The sequence below is a fragment of the Hemicordylus capensis genome, chromosome 4 (genome assembly GCF_027244095.1).
Source record: "Hemicordylus capensis ecotype Gifberg chromosome 4, rHemCap1.1.pri, whole genome shotgun sequence".
Classification (NCBI taxonomy): Eukaryota; Metazoa; Chordata; class Lepidosauria; order Squamata; family Cordylidae; genus Hemicordylus; species Hemicordylus capensis.
In genome coordinates this window covers 244,291,739-244,318,842 of record NC_069660.1, presented here as the reverse complement: position 1 = coordinate 244,318,842, position 27,104 = coordinate 244,291,739, and the positions used below count along the sequence as shown (strand labels likewise).

The 27,104-nt window shown below is 44.1% G+C and overlaps 1 protein-coding gene across 4 annotated transcripts in view; it reads right to left on the bottom strand.

The window, feature by feature from the left end:
* The window catches only part of COLEC12 (collectin subfamily member 12), a 162,181-nt gene that overhangs the window by 75,235 nt on the left and 59,842 nt on the right, over nt 1–27,104 (bottom strand). The window contains exon 1 of one of the 4 annotated variants that reach the window (XM_053247410.1): nt 2,461–3,042. The exons of the other annotated variants lie outside the window; for them this stretch is intronic. Coding sequence (XP_053103385.1) covers nt 2,461–2,497 — 37 coding nt within the window. The 5' untranslated portion in view covers nt 2,498–3,042. Of the gene's footprint in view, nt 1–2,460; nt 3,043–27,104 lie in introns of those variants that run through there. 4 annotated transcript variants of the gene reach the window in all.

Below are 27,104 nucleotides of genomic sequence, written 5' to 3'. Positions count from 1 at the left end.
ATGCACCTCTGAACGTGCCTTCTCAGGCTACTCTAGTAATATCAGAAGTCTGAAATTAAGGGAGAGCTGATATAAGTCATCCCTTACCATACCAGTGACACCACTTCCAGAAACTGGGTACTTTATGCTGTATTCAGAACTTTTGTGAATTTTGGGGCTTATATAAAATTTCCTATGTATTATGAATTAAATCAATGCTGAAGTGAAGCAGACCTAATAGTTTGATTCTGTGCCAATTCTACATGGTTTGTTTGAAGGTAAAGCTTTTGCTAAATAAGTGTCAATTATTTAGCATAAAAGGGTGGTGGTGAATGGTGAAATACACTCAGTACTTACCATCAAAGTACAGGCAATGAGCCTTGACAAGGGAGAGGGAAGAATGATAAGTGGCTCATTCCTACAAATGTTGAAGTAGTTCTACAAATTAAAGCTATAGAACAGGCCTGCTCAACTCTGGCCCTCCTGCAGATGTTGGCCTACAACAGCCAAAATCCCTGGCTACTGTCCACTGTGCCTGGGGATTATGGGGGTTGTAGCCACCTAATGGCACAGCGGGGAAATATTATCAAGCCAGAGCTTGCCGATTTGAATCCCCGCTGGTATGTTTCCCAATTATATTGGGCAGCAGCAATACAGGAAGATGCTGAAAGGCATCATCTCATACTGCGTGGGAGGAGGCAATGGTAAACCCCTACTGTATTCTACCAAAGCCAATCACAGGGCTCTGTGGTCACCAGGAGTCGAAACCGACTCAACGACACTTTACCTTACCTAGTAAAAACAGCTGGGGGGCAAAAGTTGAGCAGGCCTGCTATAAAGGTAAAGTTGTGCCATCAAGTTGGTATCAACTCCACAGAGCCATGTGGGTTTTTTTTTGCAGAATTCACCACTCAGTTCTATCGGCAAACAATTCCAACCAAAAGAATAGGAAGTTTCAGATACAGTACTATCTTATGATTGATTTATTATGTACTAAATCTGGTTTAAACCAGGTAGGCGATTCACAAGTTAGCCCACTTGTGCCTCAAATATTCATGCATCCACCATCTTGAATTAGGGTAGATGACATCATCACAAATTATGCTGTGAAGTGTCCCTATGTATCCCTATAGTTTTACCCAATTTGGTTCAAATTGCAGGATGGAAACTGGCATATGAGGGCTGATGCTAAGCTGATTAGTGGAGGCAAATTTTGAAAAGAGGCTGTACTTGCCTTGTAATGTAAACACATTTCTGAATTTAGGAAGCACATTTCTGAATTTCTCTATTTCCAAATTTCTTCTCTATTTCTAATTTTTTTAACGTAGGTCTATAATTTAGACACCCAGTCTATCAAGCCTTAAGCAATATGTGAGCAGATATGTTTATACCAAGTTAAAACAAAATATACTTCACCACCCATATTGCGGCACTATATTATTTCTGTTTAAAGAGAGACTTCAGATTTGCCAGTACAAAAACTGCATTACTTTGAGAGCCGTCTCATCTGGAAATTCTTAAATTAAGGGCTCTTCCCATTGACTACTCCCCCCATCAAGACGTTATACTCGGAGACAAAAAACCTAAAAGCTACCACTCACTATTATGCTAAGGGTGGACAAGCCAATGCTTTGTTTACCTTTGGTCAGTCAAACCTCATGTTGGTAATTAAGTGGGTTCTTTTGTCTATTATTCTGTCTCCAGCATTTAAAAACAAAACAAAACACCCAACTGAAATCCAAGAAATAAAACAAAATTATCCTTACTCTAACAGCTCAATCCTAAGCAAATTTATTTTAAAGAAAGTCCTGCAGACTTCAGTGGGACATTCTCAAGTAAAGGGTATAGGATTCCTTTCTGAAGTACAAAACGAAATACAAAATACAATGACATGATCTTTCCTATATGGCTGTTAAATGTGCACATATGTTCCAGTACACAGCAATTTCGAGCAATTGAGTGGCATCTTAAAGTGTTACTTTTAAAACAAGAAGTTTTTAAGCCAGACGAACCTCTCTCCTTATTAATATGTTGTTAATACAGAATTTAGGCTCCTGTAACTCACCTAGTTATCAAAAACATTTTAAATTTTTGGAAAGAAATTCCAGTCTTGAAAGCCAGTCTTAACTGCACTCTGTAAAAGTCTATTCTCTGTTGCTGGGACCAAGGACACCTCTGGGTTATCCTTCCTGTAAGATCCAAGACAGGACAGTTGATTGGATAGAAACAGAAAGCTACGCCTACTTGAAGCTGGGGGGGGGGGGTAATCCCACCCAGTTCTTTTCTGTCCTTGAAAGCTCTAGGCAGCAATTTTTTTCTACTCTCATATCTTTGCTAATTCTGATTGCTCCTTTCTGATTCCCTTCTCTTCTTACCTTGAATATGGTATAACTTTAAAAGAAAGAAAAGAAAAGAAAGGAAAAACCTACTTCCTTCTTTCTTCTGCTAGTCCCTTACTCACCTCCCTAGTCCCTTACTCACCTCCCTCGCTGCATGTGGTGATTGGGGCGATTAACATGCTACAGCATTCACCTTCCGAAGGGGAGATGCCTCCACGCTGACTTTCCAGAAGGGCAGCGTTCCGTGAAAGCACAGTTGTCGGCCACGGCTGCCTGCGGGCTGTTCGTGCACCTGACTTCGCTGTGTTCCCAGTCGGCCACGGCCGCCTCCGGGCCGTTCGTGCGCTTGACCCTGAATGTGGAGAGTTCCTCAGTGCCAGATATGGCCGCCTGGGGGCCGCTCATACTGGCTGCGTCTCTGCCCCCTGCGCAAGCACTGGAAATTCAGGAGGTCTGGGAATCAGGCTGCCTGCTGAGACCACGCCTCGCTCACTCCTTGTGGGCCCAGCATCAACTTTATGAACAAACTGTGGAAAGCCGTGAGTCCCCTGGGCAGTGGCTTTTCCTAGGTAAAAGGCGCCCAGTAGCTAATCCACTGCCCTCCTTAGCTGAGATCAGGGCGCTGGGTGTTTTTAAAGGAGCGTCTACACCTAAGATGGTGGCAGGGGGCCCTTATAAAATGGCTCAGGGTACATCCGTGAATTTGGCAGGAAATGGAGAGAACAGGCCAGAATCCTCCCAATCTACCAGTTCTAATTTACAAGCAGCAGAGGGCGCTGCAGGGACTGAGAATCAATCATCTCACTCTTTCCCACAATCTAATTTGCCCAGATCTGTTCCCCCTGAATGGCAGGCATGGTTTTAAAATGCCATAATTGACACTATTAACCAGATAAGACCTGCTAAGAAACAAAGGGGATCCAGAAACCGAAAAAAGCAAGAGGCGGGCAACTTCTTCAGAAAGTTCAGCTTCATCCAGCTCTATGTGTCCCTCTCCCCACAAGTCGAAGGCCAAAACCAAACATTTTAAAAACATAAAAAGTCCAAGGATAAGGCTTCTGCCACCAAAAACTACCATTCTTCTGAAAATTCCAGCCAAGACTCTGGGGATCCAGACCCCCTTCACCTGAGGCCCTTAGTTCAAAACAAGCTAACCTCAGGGAAAGTGCCCATTGGTATTGGTGACACTGGCCTCGGGGATGATGTGGGCTATTTGGAGGGAGACATTCAGGATCCAGACTCCCTACCTAAGGAGGAGGGCGAGTGGTCTGGGGGTGAGGGTGTGGAACCTTGTAATATTTCCCAATGCCTCTATTGCAGATGATTTTTCTGCCCTGATGTCAAGGGTCCTCAAGGCTATTGGCCTGCAAGCTAATTCAGGATCTGACCTTATTCAGTCTGGAAAGGGAGATTTAGTGTTTCCTAGAGCTGTGCCAAGAGAAATGCTTCTACCTTTACCAGATTTGTTTTCTGAAGTTATAAAGCAGGAGTGGGCATCACTGGCAGCTAGTAGAAAAACCCTTTCAGCTGCCACAAGATTCTATTCTTACCAAAAAGGAACATGTGGATCTCTTAAAGACCCCCAATACCGATGTTCCGATAGCCCAATTGGTCAGTGGTTCCTTAGTGCCAAAGGATGGTGAGGTCACACTTAAAGATCCCGCTGACAAAAAGGTGGAACTATCATTTTGCAAGGTCCATGATAATACATCCCTGACCACATGGGCTGTAGCTGCAGCGTCAATGGTGGCCAGGGCTTCTCTGCTGTGGGTGAAAGACCTTTTGAATGACACACCCATGGATCCCACAAAGCTGAGGCAGCAACTGCTTAAAATCCAAAATGCTCAGGCCTTTATGGCCGATGCCACTTTAGATTCAATCAGGTTTGTCTCACGGGCATCTGCTGCTACGGTTGTAGGGCGCCGCCACTTCTGGCTTAAACATTGACAGGTCAATGCCACTTCTAAAAATAGTCTGACCACTGTGGGGTATGATGGCACCAAGTTATTTGGAGAGAACACACTTAAGGTTGTGCTAGTAGAATCCAAAGACACACACACACAAAAGAAAGAAAGAAAAGAAAAGAAGAAAGAAAAAGGGCTATGTTAACAGCCCCAAGAAAATCTGATAAGCCATTTTTCAAATGACCCTATCAACAAACTCAGTCCTCCTTTCAGCCCTTTCGTGGATTCCGGTCCTTTAAGGGCCGGAATCCACAAAAGACTTTAGAACCCAGAGGTTCAACTGGAACAGACAGGGTGGTTCCTATAGGAACACTGGTTCCAATAAGCAGCCCTTCTTCCAGCATAGACAGGCCAAAGGCCAACAATGACTTGCTGCTCCAAAAATTGGGTGGTCATCTGACGGAGCACTTCCACACTTGGGAAGCATCCATTTCAGACACTTGGAGTTCAAAGGTGATAGAGGATGGGTACAAAATAGATTAAATAGCTCCCCCTCCTCACAGGTTCCTCACAATCCCACATCTGCGCTCTGTTATCAGGCACTCTAAGCTTCTTTGAGCGATTCATCATCTACAGGAAATCGGCGTGGTGGAACCTGTTCCACCCCTGCAATGGGGGGAGGGCGTCTATTCTATTTTGTTCACCATCCCCCAAAAGGACGGAACAAAAAGAGCTGTTTTGGATTTAAAATTCCTAAACAGGTGGTGAAAAGGGAACGGTTCAGAATGGAAAACTTAAGATTGGTTGCAGAGGCCCTTCATCATCAAGACATCATGACACCCATAGATTTGAAGGAGGCTTATCTGCACGTTCCCATCCACAATCACAGTCGGTCCTTGTTCAGGTTCCACTATGCGGGTCAACATTGGCAATATATGGCACTTCTGTTCAGCCTATTATCAGCTCTGTGAGTATTTACCAAGGTGTTGGCTCCACTGGTGGCACATCTCTGGCTTCAGGGGATCCGGATCCTGGTGTACTAGGACGATCTACGTCTCCTACCCAAATTGGTACAGACAGCACATCGAGATTTAAACACCACTCTGTGCACCCTCCAGAATCATGGCTTCTGCATAAACCTATCAAAGAGACAGCTCTCACTGACCTGCCATCTGCAACACCTGGGTGTCCTTATAAACATGCAAATCGACTGTCTTGTTCTTCCACACGATTGATTATTACTGCTCACCTCGGAAATCAGGCAGGCTCTCCAGAGACCTATGGTGTTACTATCCACCTGGGCAAGTCTCCTAGGGCTCATGGTCGCGACCTTCAAAGCAGTCCCATGGGCAAGGTTTCACTCCTGTGCACTCCAATGGTTCCTCCTGCCTTATCAGCGAGCCATAGCAGATCGTACAGCTACACCCCCCAGATTCTGTGCGCCTAGCCCTCAGGTGGTGGCTGCTTCCGCAAAACCTTCAATGGGGGAAACAATTTCTGGACCCACCAAAGGTGATTCTAACCATAGATGTGAGCAACAGGGGCTAGGGAGCTCACTGTCTCAATCTAACTTCACAAGGGACATGGTCTGTCCAAGAAAGGAGCCACAGCATCAGTTGGAAAGAGCTGCAGGCAATTTGTCTTGCTCTATTGGCATTTCAACACTGCCTCCAGGGCGCTCATATCTTAGTGCGAACAGACAATACCACCGCAAAGGCCACGTAAATTGGCAAGGTGGCATGTGTTCCAAGTCGCTACACCAGGAGGCCTCCTGTCTGATCACCTGAGTGGAGGGCCACCTGGGCTCTCTGACAGCACATCACGTAAAGGGAGAAGACAACCTCATGGCCAATTGGCTGAGCCAAGAGGACCTGTTACCAGGGGAATGGACACTCTCAACGCATGGGTTCACCAGGATCACAGCACGCATGGGAATACCGGTCATGGATCTGTTTGCAATGACAAAGAATACCAAAACTCCGTGGTTCATGTCCCATTTTCCTTGCCAGGAAGCAGAAGCGGTGGGCGCCTATCCAGTCCCTGGCCACGGGGATTGCTGTATGCGTTCCTGCCAATGCCTCTTCTGGCCAGAGTGTTGTGGAGCATCAGCATGATGCAGGCAACAGTCATTCTGGTGGCACCCTTCTGGCCAAGACGTCCATGGTTCCCAGAACTTCTTCATCTGGCTATGGAAGAACTGTGGATTCTCCCCGTGTCCGAAGATCTTCTTACTCAGGGTCTACTTCGGCACCATAATCCACCCTGGTTTTCAACTAGCCTCCTGGAAACCGAGTGGAGAATCTTAGGTCAGCAGGGATGTACCTCAAACAATGCTAGCATTCCGCCGATCCTCAACGAACAGGATATATCAATACACCGGGTGGTTCTTCTTGTGCTGGTTAACCAGACATTCAGTACCCAAGACCGAGGTCTCCTTGAACCATCTCCTCCAATTCCTACAGGACGGGATGGACATGAGCCTACGTTCAAACACTTTGAAAAGACAAGCAGCTTTGCTAGCAGGGCTCATTTCCGGCATTTCGGGAACAGTGTGCCAAAACCATCCACACCTTCTACGTTTTCTTCGAGGGGCGATCATGTTATCTCCCCCGATTGCTCATAGGTATCTATCATGGGACCTACATACCATACTAAAAGCATTGCAATCTTCTCCATTTGAACCACTGGCAGACATATCTTTAAAGTTGCTGTCATTCAAATTGGCTTTCCTGGTGGCAATAACCTCCGCTAGACGTGTCTCAGAGTTAAGGGCACTCTCCATTTCTAAATCTCTCTGCATCTTCCAGGAAGACTCAGTTTGGCTGATTCCAGAGCCTTCCTTTCGGCCCAAAGTGGCTACACCATTTCACCAATCACAAGACATTTTTCTGCCTTCCTTTTGTCCTCATCCAGTTCATCTCAAGCAAAAACAATGGCATAAATTGGACGTTCGCCGCTGTCTCAAAAAATATATTAAACAGACGACAGATTTTAGGACCACAAATACCTTATTTGTATGCTTTTATCCTAGTACCATGGGGTTGGCCATGTCAGCTCCGACCATCGCACATTGGATTAGAGCGTGTATAATGCTGGCTTACGAGGTCCAACATCTGCGGCCGCCTACACAAGTTCTCGCTCATTCCACCCAAGCAGCGGCCACTTCAGCAGCATTCTCTACAAATGCTCCTATTCACGAGATTTGTAGGGCAGCTAACTGGAAATATCCTTCCACTTTCATTAGACATTATGAAATTGACCTACGTGCATCTTCTCAAGCGGCCTTTGGAAGACGTGTTTTGTAGTGGGTGCTTCCCCAGGAATAGACAAGGACGTCCCTTCCTAGATGGGTCTTCGCTATGGTATGTCTCAGAGGTGTCCTTGGTCCCAGCAACAGAGAACGGAGCATTGGTTTCATTTACCGTGAAGGCTTCTTCTTGTTGCTGGGACCAAGGACACCTCGACCTTCCCTCTTGAGGTCCTTGCCTGTTCCTGGTTGACCATCTGAGTTCTTGGTATTAGTGTTTTCATGGGGATTAAGCCCGAGTCTGTATTTTAACTTACTCTGTATAATTCTGCCTTGTTATGATCTGTTACTCTTCCGTATGGTATGTTAAAGTTAACATTACATTTGTGCCTTTTGTACCTCAGACTGAAAGAACTGGGCGGGGTTATCCCCCTCAGCTTCAAGTAGGCATAGCTTTCTATTTCTCTCCAATCAACTGTCCTGCCTTAGAGCTTACGGGAAGGATAACCCAGAGGTGTCCTCGGTCCCAGCAACAAGAAGAAGCCTTCACGGTAAGTGAAACCAATGCTCCGTTTTCCATAACATTAACATTCCTTGCAATGCTGTATTTAAGTTAGAAATGGCCAAAGGGTTTTATTTTCCTTTTATTTCTCCCTTTTCTTGTTTGGGGTGAGGGGCATTAATTATGTGTTTGTCCTGGGTACTTGGGCTTCAGATGATGGTAGGCAGGGGGAAAGGTGATATGGCAGTAAGAACGGGACAGGCTACTCCAGGGTAGAATGGGATTGTCAATGAATGGTAATTAATATCTGGTCGCTCTCCCAAATCTATGTTTCTTGGTAAACATCAGCAACCCATGCAGACTGGAAGTGGTATCACTTTCACAGGGTATCACTGAAACCAGTTGGACAAGCTGCGTGGAGTGGCTCTATCGCTCTGATCTGACCGCTGGGTTTGTGGATACTTCAGAGGTCTCAACTGCAGGGTCAGGCAGCAATGTCACCATACTGTATTTTAAGTCCCTCCTGCTATCTAGGTGCCCTCTCCAGTTGGGTTTGTGTGCCTGTACCTGAGGTTGGGTGCTAAGGACAAGTTAGGGTTGGTGTACCACTCCTCCTCCTCTGAATACTTATATACCACTTTTCAACAAAAGTGCTCAAAGCTATTTTATTTTATTTTATTTTATTTGCATTTATATCCCACCCTAGGCTAGGGTCACAACAATTAAAACACACTAGCTGATCTGGCACAAAGCATCTGTTCCCCTAGTTCTCCCTATCTTTCCTCCCCGTCTTCATCCCCCCTCCCTTCAGCGCCAGTCCATTCTCTCCCCCGCCTTTCAGCTCCAGTCCGTTCTACCCCACCCAGTCTGCTTTTCCTTGCGGGCCAGCCTGGCCAGTGCTTTCCTTCCCTGCCCGCCAGCCTGGCCAGTGCTTTCCCTCCCCGCCGGCCTGGCCGGCGCTTTCCTACCCCACCAGCTGGCTTGGCCAGTGCTTTCCTTCCCTGCCTGCTGGTGGTGCTTTTCTTTGCCAGCCGGCCTGGCCAGCGCTTCCCCTCACTGCCTGCAAGCTGGTTGGCCACCGCCGCCATTTTCTCCCCATCCCCATTGCTATCCAGGCAGCTGTTCGCGAACTCTCTCGAGAGCTGCCACACATGGGATAAGCGACGGATATGCCTTGGAGAAATATATATAAAGAAGAAGATTAACAACTTTTAAAAATTCTAAAACATTAACCTATAAAAAACTAAACAGATTATTAAAACAACATAGTGCAAGAAAACAACTCTACCTTGAACCAAAGGTCAGGGTAAAGAGGTGCTTCTTCACCAATCGTCAAAAAATATATAATGAAGAAGCCTGATGCACCTCAACAGGGAGATCATTCCATCACCTGGGGGCTAGCACAGAGAAAGCTCTCTAAGATGCCCCCCTCAAACCACTGAGGGAGGTGGCATTATCAAGAGGGCCCCTCTGGCTGACCTTAATACCTGGGCAGGTCTATATGGGACGCTCCTTTAGATATTTGAGGCCCAAGTCATTTATGGCTCTGTATATCAATGTTCCCCCCTCCAAGTCCTGCTATGCTGCCTAATCTTGGCAGCGGGTGTGTGTGTGTGTTCCTGGGGGGCATGAGCGAAGTACGCTGGGACGAATACTCCCAGCAGGGTCACACAAAGTGCGAAGGTCATCCCAGCTGCCCAGCTAAAGCAAGCAGGCACCTATATTGGGCAGCAGCAATATAGGAAGGTGCTGGAGACGGATAATCACTTCAGTGACAACGACAAAGGCATCATTTCACACTGCGCGGGAGAAGGCAATGGAAAACCACTCCTGTATTTTACCAAGACAACCAGATGGATTGAAAAGACAGAATGATTGTCGATGTAGTGCCGGATCATGGGCCCCTCAGGTTCGATGGTACTCAACATGCTACTGAGGAAGAGCTGAGGATCTCTCAGAGTACTGATGGTGTTTATGACGTGGTTAGACTAAAGCCTTTTGGACCTCTAGCGGCTGATGTTGCCATGTGGGAAAAGAAAATCCGAAGCTGCAAAGACAGAATTACAATGGGAACATGGAACATAAGAAGCATGAATATGGGGAAGCTCAATTTCAGTGAAAGATGAAATGAATTGACTACAGATTGACATCTTGGGCATCAGTGAATTAAAATGGACTGGAATGGGACACTTTCAGTCAGAAAATCATACCATTTACTACTCAGGACATGAAAAACAAAGAAGGAACGTTGTTGCTTTCATAGTCAGGAAGGGTATAGCAATGACAGTACTTGGGTACAAAGCGGTCAGTGATCAACTAATGTCAATTAGATTTCGCAGACAACCCTTTAACATGACAGTTCATCAAGTCTATGCTGCTACAACTGATGCAGAAGAAGAGGAAGCCAATGAGCTTTATGCTCAAGTTAAGTCTAAAATTGACAGAACATGCAAGCAAGATGTGATGCTGGTGGTTGGAATGCCAAAGTTGGAAAAGGTAAGGAGCAAAACACAGTCAGACTATATGGCCTAGGAAACAGAAACAACGCAGGAGAATGACTTATTAGTTTCTGCCAAGCCAATGATCTCTTCATTGCTAACACATTCTTCAAACAACCAAAGTGGCACCTATACACATGGACATCACCAGATGGAGTCCACAGAAATCAAATTGATTACATTATTGGTGCAAGGAGGTGGAAGAGCTCGTCACCAAACAGCAAAGATGTGGCCAGGGGCCAAATTTGGAACAGATCACCAACTGCTCATGTGCAAGCTCCAAGTCAAGCTAAAGCAGAAAAACAAAGCTATCCAGTTTCTACGATATGATGTTGAGAATGTTCCCACTATTCTCAAGGAGAACATCAGGAACTGCTTTGAAGTTCTGAACCTCACTGATAGAGAATCAGAGGAACTGTGGAATTAAATCAAAGAAGTTGTTTCACAAATGTGAAAAGAGACTGTCAAAGACCAAGAAACAGAAGAAAGCAAAATGGATGTCAGATAAAGACCTCAGAAAGGAACTTAATAGGGAACTTCAGAAAGCTGATAGAAGAGACAAGGAGCAATACTACAAAGACATCTGTAAAGACCTTGAGGATGGAAATGGACACGGAAAAACAAGACAAGTTTTCCAAAAGATCTCTGAACTCAAAGGGAGGTTCCAACCTCGAATTGGTATGTTAAGGGATGCCAAAGGACAGATAGTAACTGATTCAGAGAAGATCAAACAGATGAAAATAGTATACTGAAAATCTGTACAGCTGGGATGTCAACATCCAACATCCTACTGGCAAGAACCTCTAGTATGGGAAGATGAAGTTAGATCAGCACTCCAGTCATTACCAAGCCGGAAGGCTACATGAATTGATGGAATAGCTACAGAAATACGGCAGGCAACAGAAGAAGAATCAGTCAAGGCTCTAACCAAACTATGCCAGCAAATTAGGAGAATGACACAGTGCTCAGGATTATCCAATGCAGATGTTCAAGCTGGTTTCAGAAAAGATTGGAAGAGGTAAGTCTACATACCCATACCAAAGAAAGGAAACTAACAGATTGCACAAACCACTGCATAATATCCTTAATTTAACATGCTAGCAAAATAATGCTCAGGATCATCCAACGCAGATGTTCAAGCTGGTTTCAGAAAAGGCCGAGGAACAAGAGACATTATTGCTGATGTACGCTGGATAATTGAGAAAGCCAAACAATATCAGAAAGAAGTCAATATGTACTTTATTGACTACAGAAAAACCTTTGATTGCATTGACCGTGTCAAGTTTGGAATACCCTTAGGAAAACGGGCATCCCAGAACATCTCATTGTTCTCATGAGAAACCTATACACAGGAAAGGAAACCACAGTCCAGACGGAACATGATGGAACAGACTGGTTCTAGATCAGCAAAGAAGTAAGAAGGCTGTATATTTTCTCATTTGTTCAACTTATATGCTGAACATATACTGAGAGAAGCTGGATTGGAAGAAGATGAGCGTGGTTTTAAAGTTGGAGGAAGAAACATCAATAACCTGCGCTATGCTGATGACACCACTCTGATAGCTGAGAATGGGGGTGATCTGCAAGATCTAGTAATGAAAGTCAAGGAGCACAGTGAAAAGATAGGAGAACGACTAAATGTAAAGAAGACTAAACTGATGACAATGGGTACAGCAACCAGCCTCAGAATTGACAATGAAGACATTGAAGTGGTGGATAGCGTCTGCCTTTTAGGATCGACCATCAACAGTAAAGGATCCAGCAGTCAAGAAATACGCCACAGACTAGCACTTGGTAGGGTTGCAATGAAGGCCTTGGAAAGGATATTTAGTTTTCGTGATGTGTCTATACCTACAACAATTAGAATCGTTCAGACCATGATTTTTCCCGTGACACTCTATGGATGTGAAAGCTGGACTTTGAAGAAGCAAGATAGAAAAAGCATTGACACTTTTGAACTTTGGTGCTGAGAAGACTTTTGAGGATACCATTTGACAGCCAGGAAAACAAACAAATGGATCACAGAACAAATCAATCCAGAATTTTCACTCAAGGCACAAATGACCAGGCTCAAACTATCATACTTCAGACACATTATGCGAAGACCTAGCTCCCTTGAGAAGTCCATAATGCTGGGGAAAGTTGAAGGAAAGAGAAGAGGATGACCAGCAGCAAGGTGGATGGACTCGATTACGACAGGAATGAATGCACCACTGAGTGACCTTAAAGGCCAAACTGAAGACAGATCATCCTGGAGAGAATTTATCTATGTGGTCAGTAAGAGTCGACACCAACTTGATGGCAATCCATCCATCCATCCATCCATCCATCCATCCATCCATCCATCCATCCATCCATCCATATCAATGTTAATACCTTGAATTGGGCTTGGTAGCTAATCAGCAATCAGTGAAACTCCTTTAGGACTGGCATGATGTGCATTCAACCAGATGTACCCATCAGCAGCCTTGATGCTGCATTATGCACTATCTGCAGCCTCCGAACTATTTTCAAGGGCAGCCTCATGTAGAGTATATTACATTAGTCTAGTCTGGAGGTTTCCAGAGCATGGATCACTGTGGCCAAGCTATCTCAATCCAGAACAGGCCATAGCTGGTGAACCAGTTGTAGCTGGAAAAAGGCACTCTTGGCCACTGCAACCACCTGAGCTTCAATTTATAGGAATGAATCCAATAGTACCTCCAAACTACGTACCTGTCCCTTCCAGGAGAGTGCAACTCCATCAAGAACAGGCCATTTCCCTAATTCCTAGACTTGAAAACCTGTAACACATAGTACCTTTGTCTTCTCTGGATTCAACTTCAATTTTTTGGTCCACATCTAGCCTATTACTGTCTCCAGGCAATGGTCAAGCACCTGAACTGCCTCTCTTGATTCAGATGGAATGGAGAGATAGAGCTGAGTGTCATCAGCATACTGATGGCACCTTACTCCAGATCTTCTGTTGACAGTTCCCAGAGGCTTTATATAGATGTTGTAGCATGGGCAACAAGATTGGTCCCTTAGGAACCCCACAAGTTAGTTCCCAGGGTGTCAAACAAAAGTCTTCCATGACTACTCTCTGATGTTGGTCCTGGAGAAAGGAGCAGAACCATCATAATACAATGCCTCCAGTTCCCAATCCCTGAAGCTGTCTCAGGAGGATACCATGATCAATAGTATCAAAAGCTGATGAGAGGTCAAGAAGAACAAGATTGCACTCCCCCTGCCTCTCTTGACAGACCACAAATCAGGGCAACCAAGGCAGTTCCAGTGTCATAACCAGGCCTGAAGTCAGACTGAAATGGCTCTAGATAATCCACTTCTTCTAATCAGGCCTGCAATTGAACTGCCACCACCCTCTCAAGCACCTTGCCCAGAAAGGCTTTATTTGTGACTGGGCAATAATTGTTCAACCTTTCTGGGTCTAAGGAGATCCTCTTGTGAAGGGGATGCATCACTGCTTCTTTAAGAGACAGAAGGACAACCCCCTCCCTCAGTCACCACTCCCTGAACCCACCCAGCCATGCTCCTTTGGTTCGCTTTTTCCAGCCATTATGGGCATGGGTCAAGAGAGCATGTGGTTGGCCAGACCCCTGCAAGGAGCATGTCCACATCCTCAGACTGCAATAATTGAATCTGATCCAAGATAACTGGACCAGACAACAAACGGGTAGACTCCCGACTAAGAGGCTACAGTCAGTCTCCCGGCCTCGGGGGTCTCTCCAGAATGTCAAAATTTGGCAAAATCCAGGTGGCCCCCAATCCCCACAGCCCCCACCGGCTCCATGATGGAGCTAGCAGTCGTGTGGGCGGCCAATCTGGCCGCCCAGGGCTTGGAAGCTGCTTGTGTGCGGGGAGAGCAGGCTAAGCCTGCTCTCCACGCAAAAACCCTCCTGGCGCTTCTCACATATCATGTGAAGCGCCTCTATGCCTTTCAGCATTTTCATATATTGTTGCTGCCCGATATAGTTGTTTCAGTGGGGATTCGAACCAGCAACTTCTTGCTCCCTGGACAAGTTACTTCCCCGCTGTGCCATTTGGAGGCTATACAGTGTTAGCTAGGTATAATGTTGCCACACGGGAAAACCCTCAAACTGTGTATGTAACAATCATGTTGAGTCACACAGTTCCTATTTAACCAGGAACATTCTAATATTACTATCCTCCAGCTGAGAATGCCAATAGTGTGCACGATAAAGTTAAACATATACAACAGGATGCATTGCTTTGCAGTAGGATGCATTGAGGATTACATTTGATCCTCACAATACACCCAGGAAGGAAGCTTCAGCCATATTTATCCCATGACATTCTACATAGCTGATAGGGACCAGTGTGGGGCAAGTCTAGGATTGTGCAGTCTACACAGCATGCTTTCAATGACACCAGGTGGGCTATAAAGGCTACAAAGCTGTACTAGATGTGCAGGAAGCTGCCTTCTTTGGGTGATTCAGAGAAGAATTTGAGAACTGCTTTGCCCAGAAGAAACAAGGCAACAGGAATTGCTTTGAAAGCAAATTCCATCATGTAGTTCTACCAAAGCAACAGATCAAGAAGAGCATTGGGCAGGATCCAAAGTGCTCCCTTTATGAGCAAAAGGCACTCTTTGTTATGAAAGGAGGGTGTCTCTGATTTCCACTGAGTCCCGCTTCCGGGCGCATAGCCCCTGCCATGCCACATCTTTCACTGTTCTAAAGAGTTCCAAAGAGGTGAGGTGTTGCAAGGAAGGAAGCTCCATTGCCTGAGTAGAACACTACTTGTATGTAGCACTTTGGAACCTGCCGATTATTTTGAAGCACAACAGATCACATGTTATGTCCTTTGACCTGAGGGAGCATGAACAAGAAATACAATGAACAATATAAAGAAGATTTTTAGCATTCTTAATAGTCTATGCAGTATGCTACTCTGCTGACATAGTCAAAAATACATTTTTTAAAGTTGTAATTCATTTCTTAACATATATGAAATAAACAATAGTTTTTCTCCCTTATTGTGTAACCTGCCTAAGAGATATTAAAATAGCCCATTGAGAAAATTAGACAGTTTCAAAGCAATCATGCCATGCCATTAGCTTAAAGTTTTCAGTATATAATTCTTTAGTAATGGTGGATGACCTGGAAGGAAAGGAGACACAATTTGTCTTTTGTGGGAAGTGGGCCAATTTGTTATTCCAAATGAGAGATTATGAAACAAGTAATAAAACTAGCACGAAAGATACATTCATACTGGTGAGTGCACTCCATCCCGCTCTCTTAATAAATTTTCTGTAAAATTAGTTATACCTTTAGAATGGACATATTTAATAGATAAATATTTTTAAATTAAAACAGCCTGCCTGCATACCAGATAGCTTATGTGTCTATACGGGATAGTGCATTCCTGAGTATATTCAAGCATTCAAATATCAGGAGTCTTGACAATACAATTCTTGAAACCACTTTGAATGTTGAACAAACAGGGATCAAGGCACACATTCCTAAACATATGGAACTGGTTTGCAAGCAGGATCATTTCTTACATTTATTTTAGCCAACACATAAGCATGCAAGAATTAATTTATGAGCATACTTTGAGCTTAAAAAAAAAGTATGAGCTAGGAATTTGTTAGGATGGATTGGTTTTATCATATATAGTAGTAAAAGGTTATTGATAGCTACTGATAGCCTACTATAACAAGGAAACCTAGTATTAAAGAACCTCCTGAACTGTCTGAAGGCTACTGAAATTAAGGAAATCAAAGGTTTGGAAAAATCAGAATACTTATTATTCCATTGCTATACAATTGTGTCTGTTATGTGTAATTGACCCAATTGCTTTTTACAGCAAAGTCTCCAATCCAGATGTGTGCCTTCAAATATGTAACTTAGATTTGGGTGTGTGGCCCTCATTCCTTTCAATGGAGGGAGCTTATCCTTGAATGTAAAAATAAATAAATGGTGTGTATTTGTACACACACACAGTACTTGAAGCCTTAAAGTCCACATCAGAGCTCCAAAACTAGATCACACAAATGTGTTTGAACCTGATTGACAACACTTATGACTTTGAAGTATCAAGTGATCCATCCAACATCACAGCTTTTTGTTCCTCTGATCTATTCAAAATGGGTAGAAGTTAGCTTAGCTATGTGGATCTTAATTGATTTCTGGCTCAGGTCACTTTTTGATATCTGGGAAATCTGGATCAGAGTTCAGATCAATTTCATATACCTCAATTTTGTATCACTAACCCATCATTAATTAGACCACAACTGGCAATATACTCAAGGCAACATTTCATAAATTATAAACTTGTTTCTTTTCTGCCAATATTTGCATCAATACTGAAGAGGATTTTTTTTTTTTAAAAGGAGTAAAAGTATAAGCCATTTACAGCCCCCGCACGGCTATGGCATTCCAGGCTTTTATGTGCAGGAAGTATTGTGTTGACTTTGGCTTCCCCATGGGTTAAAAATCTTGTTTAAATGCTGCAGACTTTAAAAGCTCTTTGAGATTATTTTGTGTTGTTTTATGGAAAAGCTTCTGCCTGATTGTTTACAGATGCTGCCTCCAAGAAAGCCAAAAATAGTCCCCCCACTAATTTTGAAAGTTCAGCCTTCACATTGATTATTTTATTGTTAGCAAGCAAAGCTGTTTTGTACTGCTGCTTTGTTGCCTTAATTTGTATTACAGAAATGGAGGCTACCAGATCTTCTAGAAGCATCATCTAAATGAAAGTTTAATTTGGTTAACAGCACAGGCAAACCTGAAAGGGGATTTAAAACTTTGATACAGACACAAAGGAGAGGGGGGCTTTTTGCTAGGGATGTGGAAGAACCTGTTTGGTGCCTCCTTAGGGAAGCACTGAACTGACTTGAGCACCCGCAGCCAAACCAGTTCCGCGGGGCACGGTTCTTTTAAGAAGCAGGTAAGCAGGTCTTTACCTGCTCCGCTGCCACCCCACCGCTTTTCCGGGAGCAGTGCTCACTCTGCCAAACATGCAGCTGTGGCGCTGTTCCCTGCAGCCTGCGTGTGGCGCTATGCACAGGCTTCAGGGAACAGCAGCACAGCTGTGTGCAGCCTTTGGTAGAGCGAGCGCTGCATCTAAAAGCCGGGTGTGGAAAAGTTCCTGCTTACCTGCTTCTAAGCGAACCGCACCCTGCCCTGCCCACGGCCTCCATTTGGGCACATCCTTACTTTTTGCATGCCTACCTTTGATATTTCCTTGGCTTTGTGACAAGGACTGCTCTTCTCCTTGTTTCATTGTAGTATTTCCTGTTCAGAAGAATGGCTGTCATCCTGATTGAATTACTCTAAAGGACTACTAGATCTCAATAGGACTTCCTCTAGTAAATTCAGTGAGCATATTAGTGTGTGTGTTTGTGTGTGTGAGGGGGGCATGAACACATACAAAAATTATTACCCAGCCTGAAATTTATAGATGATATAAGATTATTTACTTCTAAATCATATCCAGATGCACTGCATTCCCCCCATTTGCACATATTTAAGACTTTTCCTATCACTTCTAAGTTTTAAGGCACAATGTTGCCTTGTCTTTCAACAATTACACTGATATAGACCCATCAAACCACTGAATTCCACTAAAAGCAAAATATAGTATTTGCTAATTTAATCTTTGTAGAAGTGTTGCTAAATGATACATTCTCCCTGCTAGTTGGTTATTCTATCTGGATGTATAACATAGGGTGTTAATCTAAAAACCGGCAACTCTCAATTCAGATAAAGTGCTATGTGTTTCTTTTTCAGCCATACCAGCACTGATATACAATGTGTTGGCAAGAGCATTATTGGTCTGCTTGCTGCACTCTCTCCACAAATTCTTTTGTGTTTTACTTATAAGCTGTGAGCCCTCCCATGAAGAATTCGTTGCTCTTTTAGGACTTCTTTCTCTGCTCTACAAGTCACAGAGGGCAAGTTCACCGATACATGTTCATCACTCATGTCTGTGACATGATAATCTGCCTGTGAATCATCCACTGATAAACCACTACAGATTAAACTTTCATATACAGGTGAAACTCGAAAAATTAGAATATCGTGCAAAAGTTCATTAATTTCAGTAATGCAAATTAAAAGGTGAAACTGATATATGAGCTAGACGCATTACATGCAAAGCGAGATAAATCAAGCCTTAATTTGTTATAATTGTGATGATCATGGTGTACAGCTCATGAGAACCCCAAATCCACAATCCCAGAAAATTAGAATATTGTGAAAAGGTTCAACAGTCTAGGCTCCAGGTGTCCCACTCCAATCAGCTAATCAATCCATAACACCTGCAAAGGGTTCCTGAGCCTTTAAATGGTCTCTCAGTCTGGTTCATTAGGAATCACAATCATGGGAAAGACTGCTGACTTGACAGTTGTGCAGAAAACCATCATTGACACCCTCCATAAGGAGGGAAAGCCTCAAAAGGTAATTGCAAAAGAAGTTGGATGTTCCCAAAGTGCTGTATCAAAGCACATTAATAGAAAGTTATGTGGAAGGGAAAAGTGTGGAAGAAAAAGGTGCACAAGCAGCAGGGATGACCGCAGCCTGGAGAGGATTGTCAGGAAAAGGCCATTCAAAAGTGTTGGGGACTTTCACAAGGAGTGGACTGAGGCTGGAGTTAGTGCATCAAGAGCCACCACACACAGACGGATCCTGGACATGGGCTTCAAATGTCGTATTCCTCTTGTCAAGCCGCTCCTGAACAACAAACAACGTCAAAAGCGTCTTACCTGGGCTCAAGAAAAAAAGAACTGGTCTGTTGCTCAGTGTTCCAAAGTCCTCTTTTCTGATGAAAGCAACTTTTGCATCTCATTTGGAAACCAAGGACCCAGAGTCTGGAGGAAGAATGGAGAGGCACACAATGCAAGATGCTTGAAGTCCAGTGTGAAGTTTCCACAGTCTGTGTTGATTTGGGGAGCCATGTCATCTGCTGGTGTTGGTCCACTGTGCTTCATTAAGTCCAGGGTCAACGCAGCCATCTATCAGGAGATTTTGGAGCACTTCATGCTTGCTTCCACAGATGAGCTGTATGGGGATGCTGACTTCATTTTCCAGCAGGACTTGGCACCTGCCCACACTGCCAAAAGTACCAAAACCTGGTTCAGTGACCATGGGATTACTGTGCTTGATTGGCCAGCAAACTCGCCTGACCTGAACCCCATAGAGAATCTATGGGGCATTGCCAAGAGAAGGATGAGAGACATGAGACCAAACAATGCAGAAGAGCTGAAGGCCGCTATTGAAGCATCCTGGTCTTCCATAACACCTCAGCAGTGCCACAGGCTGATAGCATCCATGCCACGCCGCACTGAGGAAGTAATTGCTGCAAAAGGGGCCCAAACCAAGTACTGAATACATATGCATGCTTATACTTTTCAGAGGTCTGATATTGTTCTATTTAAAATCCTTGTTTTATTGGTTTCATGTAATATTCTAATTTTCTGGGATTGTGGATTTGGGGTTCTCATGAGCTGTACGCCATGATCATCACAATTATAACAAATTAAGGCTTGACTTATCTCGCTTTGCATGTAATGCGTCTATCTCATATATCAGTTTCACCTTTTAATTTGCATTACTGAAATTAATGAACTTTTGCACGATATTCTAATTTTTCGAGTTTCACCTGTAATCGCATCACATACAACTGAATACAATAATTTAGAGGCAAGCAGACAGGCCATCCACCTTATGAAAATTATTGAGGACTAGTTCCTACATTACAGAAATAGCATGATTGCTACTGTTCTATGCAGATTTCCATGGCATGCCAGTAATGTAGGAACAGAGGAACTACATGGCGCTTTCCAGATTAGACCCTGCTACGGGGTCACAACCTATTTCCGAAGTGTGCTTCCACACTTCCTGTGTTGTGACACTGTCAGCAGGGTGCCATTCGCATTTTGGATGCTTTGCTTTGGATTTAATCACTGCAATTTATTGCTATAACATGGTATGTCTGGCATTAAAAGGTTGCTGTATTTTTCAGTTGTTAGTTTTCATGAGACTGCTCCCCCTGCTGGTAGCTTTGCTATTAACACTTTGAATGCGATTTGCTGAACCGAAGCATTTTGTGGCTGTTGAGTGGGTAAGCTGGAAAGCGCCCATGGGATCTGGCACCAAGAGCCACATCCTAAGATATTGCTGCCTTGATTTTTCTTCTGTGATCCCACTCTTCCAATGTGATTTCTTCACACTGAAATCATCAATGGGGGACAGACAAATATACCACCTCGGTAAGAATCTATCCATTGTACATCAAATGATGTATTATCAAGTGATATACTTACCTTCAATTATCAGCCCTGAACAATTTTGTTTGCATGTTTTAATACACATTACTATAGGGGTAATGTTTTTTTCAAACCATGTTCCTAGGAGTCTTAGGATTACTTGGTAAAAAGACTGACAATGGTGGCTAAGCTACCCAAAAGACACTTTGTCTGCCACTGTCAAACGGCCCTGGAATGCTCAATCATACAACACTGACAATTTGTGCAGGCAATTACAGGACAGTTATCTAGAACTCCCCCATCCAATCCTTTCACAAATATCTTCTAAACCACTGATAGCATAAACAAATCCTGGGGTGGGGGTGGGGGGATGCTGTGTTAATTCACCACTGCAAAATGAGGAAATGGTGTTACTATGTGATAACCTAAAGCCTGAAAGTAATGTATGAAAATGTGCAACACAGTAACAGAATTATTGTTGGCTGATATCCTAACAGTGTTGTTAATGCTAAGCACATGCTACACCAATGGAGCAATTTTTGTTGATCACTCTGAAACTCACTGTGACTCCCAAAAATATGTCCCTGAGGGCTGCGTGATCCTCAGGAACACATTTTTGGGACTCACAGTCGGTTTCAAAGGGAAGGAAAAATTGACGAAAATTCTGCATGCCCTCCCATAGCAGGCATGCAGCCTTGCAGCACCAGCATTTCATTTCCCTGAATGTTGATCACTGTGATGTTATATTAATGCTGCCTTAAATACTTGTATGGTTTTATTTCAATCACAATTGTCCAATACATGGTGTGATGCTTTAAAACACAACACTGTTAACAATACTACTGAACAATTACAGGTGTGCTGAACACATAGAAAAATAACAGGGGGAGGGGATTTGGAGAACAGCTAATTTCTTCAGCAGCTCTAAGTGGAAATATGCAACACAGACATGAGTATTATTATTTTTAAATGACAATGTGTTAACATTCCTGAAAAACAAATTCCAAGAGAAAATACTCTGGAACCTCTAAAATTCCTGTTCAGAAACTAAGGGCCATACTATATGTTGCATAAGAGTCATGTCAACAGTGTTCTAATCTTCTTTTATGAAAAGCAGTCACAGGATCAAGAGTTAAAGAGCAGTAGAAGGGAAATGCTGCCTAGCCACCAGCTGTTTTCCCATTCCAAATCCTTCCATCTGTTTTTCTACCTGCAGGGCAAAGGTTATGGGTACCAATATATTTTCTTCCACAGGTGAAAGAGTAGCTGGAGGGAAATTCGTACTAGGAAGATAGTCACAGGAGCAAGGATTAAGCAGAAGTCTCTCCACTGGTACCCCAACCACTCAAACTGTAGCCTTTGATGGCTGCTTTGCATTAAAACAAAACATGTGATCATACACTTCCTGTTTGTCTAGTTTGCCTTAAGGATCTGTGAATATAGGAACATTTTGTGTTCTGCCCTGAACAAGGAATGAATCTACTTTTCAGTAACTTTCTGTTGGTTTTGCTGTATTAGTCACAACCCCCACCCACCCCAGATTTTGCTTTGTCATCAATTTAACCACCTCTTCACAGAATTCAGCAGTATTGGACATTTCCAACCCATGTGCTCCAAAGCAGCTCCTGTCTCCAACACCTCCAACAGATCTCAGTAGTAATCCACTCTTTATTAAAACATTCCACAGGAGCAGCCCAATGTATTCTGGCCAGAATCTTCTATTGGATTAGTCTAAATTTAAATTCATAATGGAGGATTTAATACTTGCCACTGTATTTTGAAGGATTATTTTTCCCTTCAGTTCTTATTCCACATTTTCTAATTGTCTCTACTTTTTTTCTGGTTTTTTGAATATTGAGCAAATAACTTCTGTTAATCTGAAAAGGTGAGCCATTTTCTTCAGCAGGTTTCAAGCGTGTGGGTGTCTTAGTGCAGCAACTGTATCCAGACTGCTTAATTTAATATATTGCCAAATCATCTGAAGTTGAATTTATATTTTCTTCTTATATCTCATTTTCTCCTCACCATCCTGTCAATTAAGATAAATAGAAAATACCCATCTTGATCCATTCCTTCCACAAGATCACATGCTCAACTGTTTTAAGCGCTGGCTTTCCCCAGAGTCTCAAATCCTGACATTTCTAGGGCTAGATATATGACTATGTGGGAAATGATTTTTTAAAATACTGGTATTAGGATACGTTCTTGCTATTTGAACTATAGTTTAGGAAAAACAAGTTTTGCAGCAGAAGAGCCACACAGGTGATTAAACACTTTAAGTGGCATAGCGGGGAAATGCTTGACTAACAAGCAGAAGGTTGCCGGTTCAAATCCCCGCTGGTACTATATGGGGCAGCAGCGACAGAGAAAGACGCTGAAATGCATCATCTCATACTGCGTGGGAGGTGGCAATGGTAAACCCCTCTTGTATTCTACCAAAGACAACCCCAGGGCTATGTGGGTGCCACGAAATCAACTTGACGGCACACTTTACATTCCTAGACAGATACAGTACATTTTCAAACACTTTAATGATCACATGGGAATCTTCCGTTCCTTCAGTTAATGCACATTCCCACCTCTCACAGGTTATGTTTTCCCCACTTTTAGAGATCATGCACATGACCTTGCCAGGAAGGGCGGGCTGCAGGAAAGGCAGGAGCATGCCTGCCTTCCCCAGCAGACAAGCAACCGCCGTCCTCCCCTCTGCCATGCTGTGCACCCACACGAGTGGTGGCGTGGCAAAGGGAAACACTGGGAGCTGGAGAACTTCCCCCTCTTGTATCTCAGGGTGCCCCGGGGCACAAGCGCAGCCGCTTCTCTCTCCGTCCCCCACACCCCACCGGCTCACTGCTGAAAAGATGGCAGGCTGGGGGGAAGCCGTTAACCAACGGTGACAGCCCAGATGGTTGCTGGCCAAGGTAAAGTGAACCACAGGTCTGTAAAATCTCAGCTAAACACTGAGTTAAGAAGTGGGGCTTACTGTGGGGGTAGCGCCGAGAGCGACATCACTCCTGGTGCTGCACATGCACAGCCTAGTCCAGTCTGGGCTGCTCTAGCCTGGGTTAGGCTATGCATGTGAACCAACTTTTAGTTTCACCACACAAGAAGTGTGGCACGAATAAATAGCATAGGATAGCAGACACTGAGGTTATTCTCAGAGCCATAAATCCCTTGGTAGGACTGGGTTAACACAGGGATCTGTGGTTGTTTGGATAGCCAGGAAACCTCCTGACTCAGCAGTGCTGAACCTGGGTAAAGTTACATAGGAGGGAAACAGAGCCAGTCCTACCTTCTTTTGCAGCTGTGTGCACTGCCACATGGCTTTAACGAGTTCCTGGGCAGCCAGTGGCCATTTTGATCATAGAGTCCTGTGGTTTCTGGGACCAGGGAGAGGAGAGCTGCTGCATTACTGAGGGCTGGCTCTCTGCTGCTCCTGCAATGCTTTATGGTATATGTGGAGGCCCCAGCTCCCAATTTCAGCAGTGAAGAACTCTGCTGCTGCTGCGACTTGCGGGAGAGCATGTGACTTGCAGAGCCCAAAGGAGGCTCTGGTAATCTGGGAGGCAAGGAATAAGAGTGTGCCTTTCCTCCAGCCCACCCTCATATGATTGTGAGAACAAGCTCACTCTCTCACTTGCCTATCCCAGATGTTACCACACACTCAGATGCAACCCAGACATGATGTGATTGGTAACAGCATGACAAAGTGCATTTTTGCATTGCCTGCCTGTCCACAATATCATTTTCTTTACCATCCTTCCACCAATTAAACTGCCAAGGTTTAAGAAAAAGCCTGATCAATTTAATCAGTGGCTCAATGTGTATGGAATATATAAAAAGTTCATATTGAAACCTCGTCACCTTAAGTGGCGCAGCGGGGAAATGCTTGACTAACAAGTAGAAGGTTGCAGGTTTGAATCCCCCTGGTACTCTATCAGGCAGCAGCGATATAGGGAGATGCTGAAAGGCATCATCTCATACTGTGTGGAGGGAGGCAATGGTAAACCCCTCCTGTATACTACAAAAAGACCACAGGGCTCTGTGGGAACCAGGAGTCGAGATTGACTTGATGGCATACTTTACCTTTATCTTTAACAAAACCTCAACAACTTTAATAGTGAATAATTTTATGGAAAATTGAAATTATAAAGATAATGTTTATTTTGTTTATTGCATTTATATTCCACCTTTATTCAATCATGGAACTCAAAGCAGCATACCTGAGGTTCCCAGGTGGTCACTCATCCAAGCACTGACTTCTGCTTAGCTTCAGAAAAGTTACTATAGAATATGCCCTTATCCCATGCCCTGAGAGAAAGAATTCTAGAGCAGCAATGTTGAAGGGAAGGGAAAGTGAGAAACTGTGGAATAAATGGAGATTGTGGGAGGCAGGCTCCAGACCCCAAAGTAGATAGGTTTGAGGGTCCTTGGAGGTGTATGTGATTCTCTTATATTTAGCAGGTGGAGAGCAACTGACCCTACCTAGCCCCATCACAGCATCCCTCCAGTGACTGTTGCTGGTGTCTAGCTTGCAATTCCTTTTAGATTGTGAGGATAGGGGATAGGGAACCATCTTATTTATTTATTATGTTTTTCTATGCAAACTGTTTTGAGAACTTTTTGGGATAGGGAACCCTCTTATTTATTATTATATATTTCTATGCAAACAGCTTTGAGAACCTTTGGTTGAAAAGCAGTATATGAGGCTATTTGCACGATCACTGGAAAGCGAGCTAAGGGAGATTAGCCCGCTTTCCAAGGATCATGGGAACCACCAGGTTCGCAGGCAAGCCTGGCGCTCCCAAGGCGGCTAGCCCACCTAATTCCCCCTCCCCTTAAATGAGGTTAATGGAGCAAGCACTCCGTTAACCTTATTTGGTTGCTTGTGTGTTGCGTGGCGACACAAAATTAGACCCCCGACCTCCTGGGCTCGGGTTCTCCCCAGGATGCCCTGCACACTTGCACGGGGCATCCTGGAACTTCCGGGAACCAGGAACCTCCCCCGATCCCTGCAGCCCCCACTGGCTCTGTGATGGAGCCGGCAGCCACGTGGGCAGCTGATCCGGCCGCCCAACTACGAGCGGCTGCTCATCTGTGGGGAGAGTGGGCTAAGCCCGCTCTCCCCGCAGACCACATTGAGGCGCTTCACAGTAATCATGTGAAGTGCTTCTATAGTTGTAGTTGTAGTAGTGCATTGTCAATGTGAGGGGACAGAGGCATGTGTGTGGTGCAGAATGGGTACAAGTCAAATTCCAGAGGCAACAGTTGAAGTTCAAAGGGTCCAGAGACGGATAACATAATCCAAGACAGGCAGGAAGTTCAGGCAGGTCAAGTTCCAAAGGGGAGGCCTCCTACAGGGAGGCAGGGGGAGAGAAGAAGTGTAGCTAGCAGTGCTTTCTTGGGTGAGATGAGTTGCTCAGAGTGGGGAGTACGTTCTGAGGCTAGGCCTCAACAGGGCCTGCTGGGCTGTACTCAGCCATATGGCAGGGCCATAACTGCAGCCAGGGTGGCACCTAAAGAGCACAAGTTCATTCTGTCAGGCTATTCAACTAGTTTTAGTGAACAGGCTGTTATCCCTTCCATACCTCCTCCTTTTGGATTATGGGTAAGAGAGAAAAGCAAGGTAAAGTGAGAAGAGAAATTTTTGGAGAAGATCCTTCCATTGTGCAAATAAATTCAAATATCACTCAGTGATAACAACACTAAGTGATATACTTGCATGTGTGAAACTGCCATCAGTCACAGTTTCAAAATCACCTTATGAAGCCACATGACCCTCAGGGACATATTGTAGGGGGACATGGTGGACTTCAGAAAAAAGGAAGGGTAGATAAAAATTGTTCTTCCACCTTAGGATGTGCTATACATTTAGTTGCACATACACTTTGTTAGTCTGGATGTTGGCCATGATTTGTTTACTATTTAAAGGTTCTCAGCTTTTATATACAGCAGTTATATTAAACAAAGAGAACAAGTTCTATGCATTTTTATTAAGACCTCAATATGTCTTATATGTGCTGAATGAAAATATAAATAGAAAGGCAATATCCTTCCGTGGAGCAGTTCACATCTTCAGCTATCTAGTGATGAGGTGATATACATGCCTGTGTGAATCTGACTTACGACTCAGGTTTTAGCACAGTATGAACTGCGAAGAGAAGAAACCAGACTGTATGGAATGTCAAGAACATGGGTCATAGCAGCATCCCCTAAGGGAGAAACCAGGGTTCCTATAGTTGGGGAGCCAGAATTGGCAGGTCTGGTTTCTCAACTAATTGGAAAATGGATTTCCATAATCCCAGAGGCATGTATAAGCCAGGCTCTGATCAGCTCATGTCAGAATACAAACCCCTAACCTCAGTTCTTCTAGAGAGTGGCATTATATTATTTCTGTTTAATGG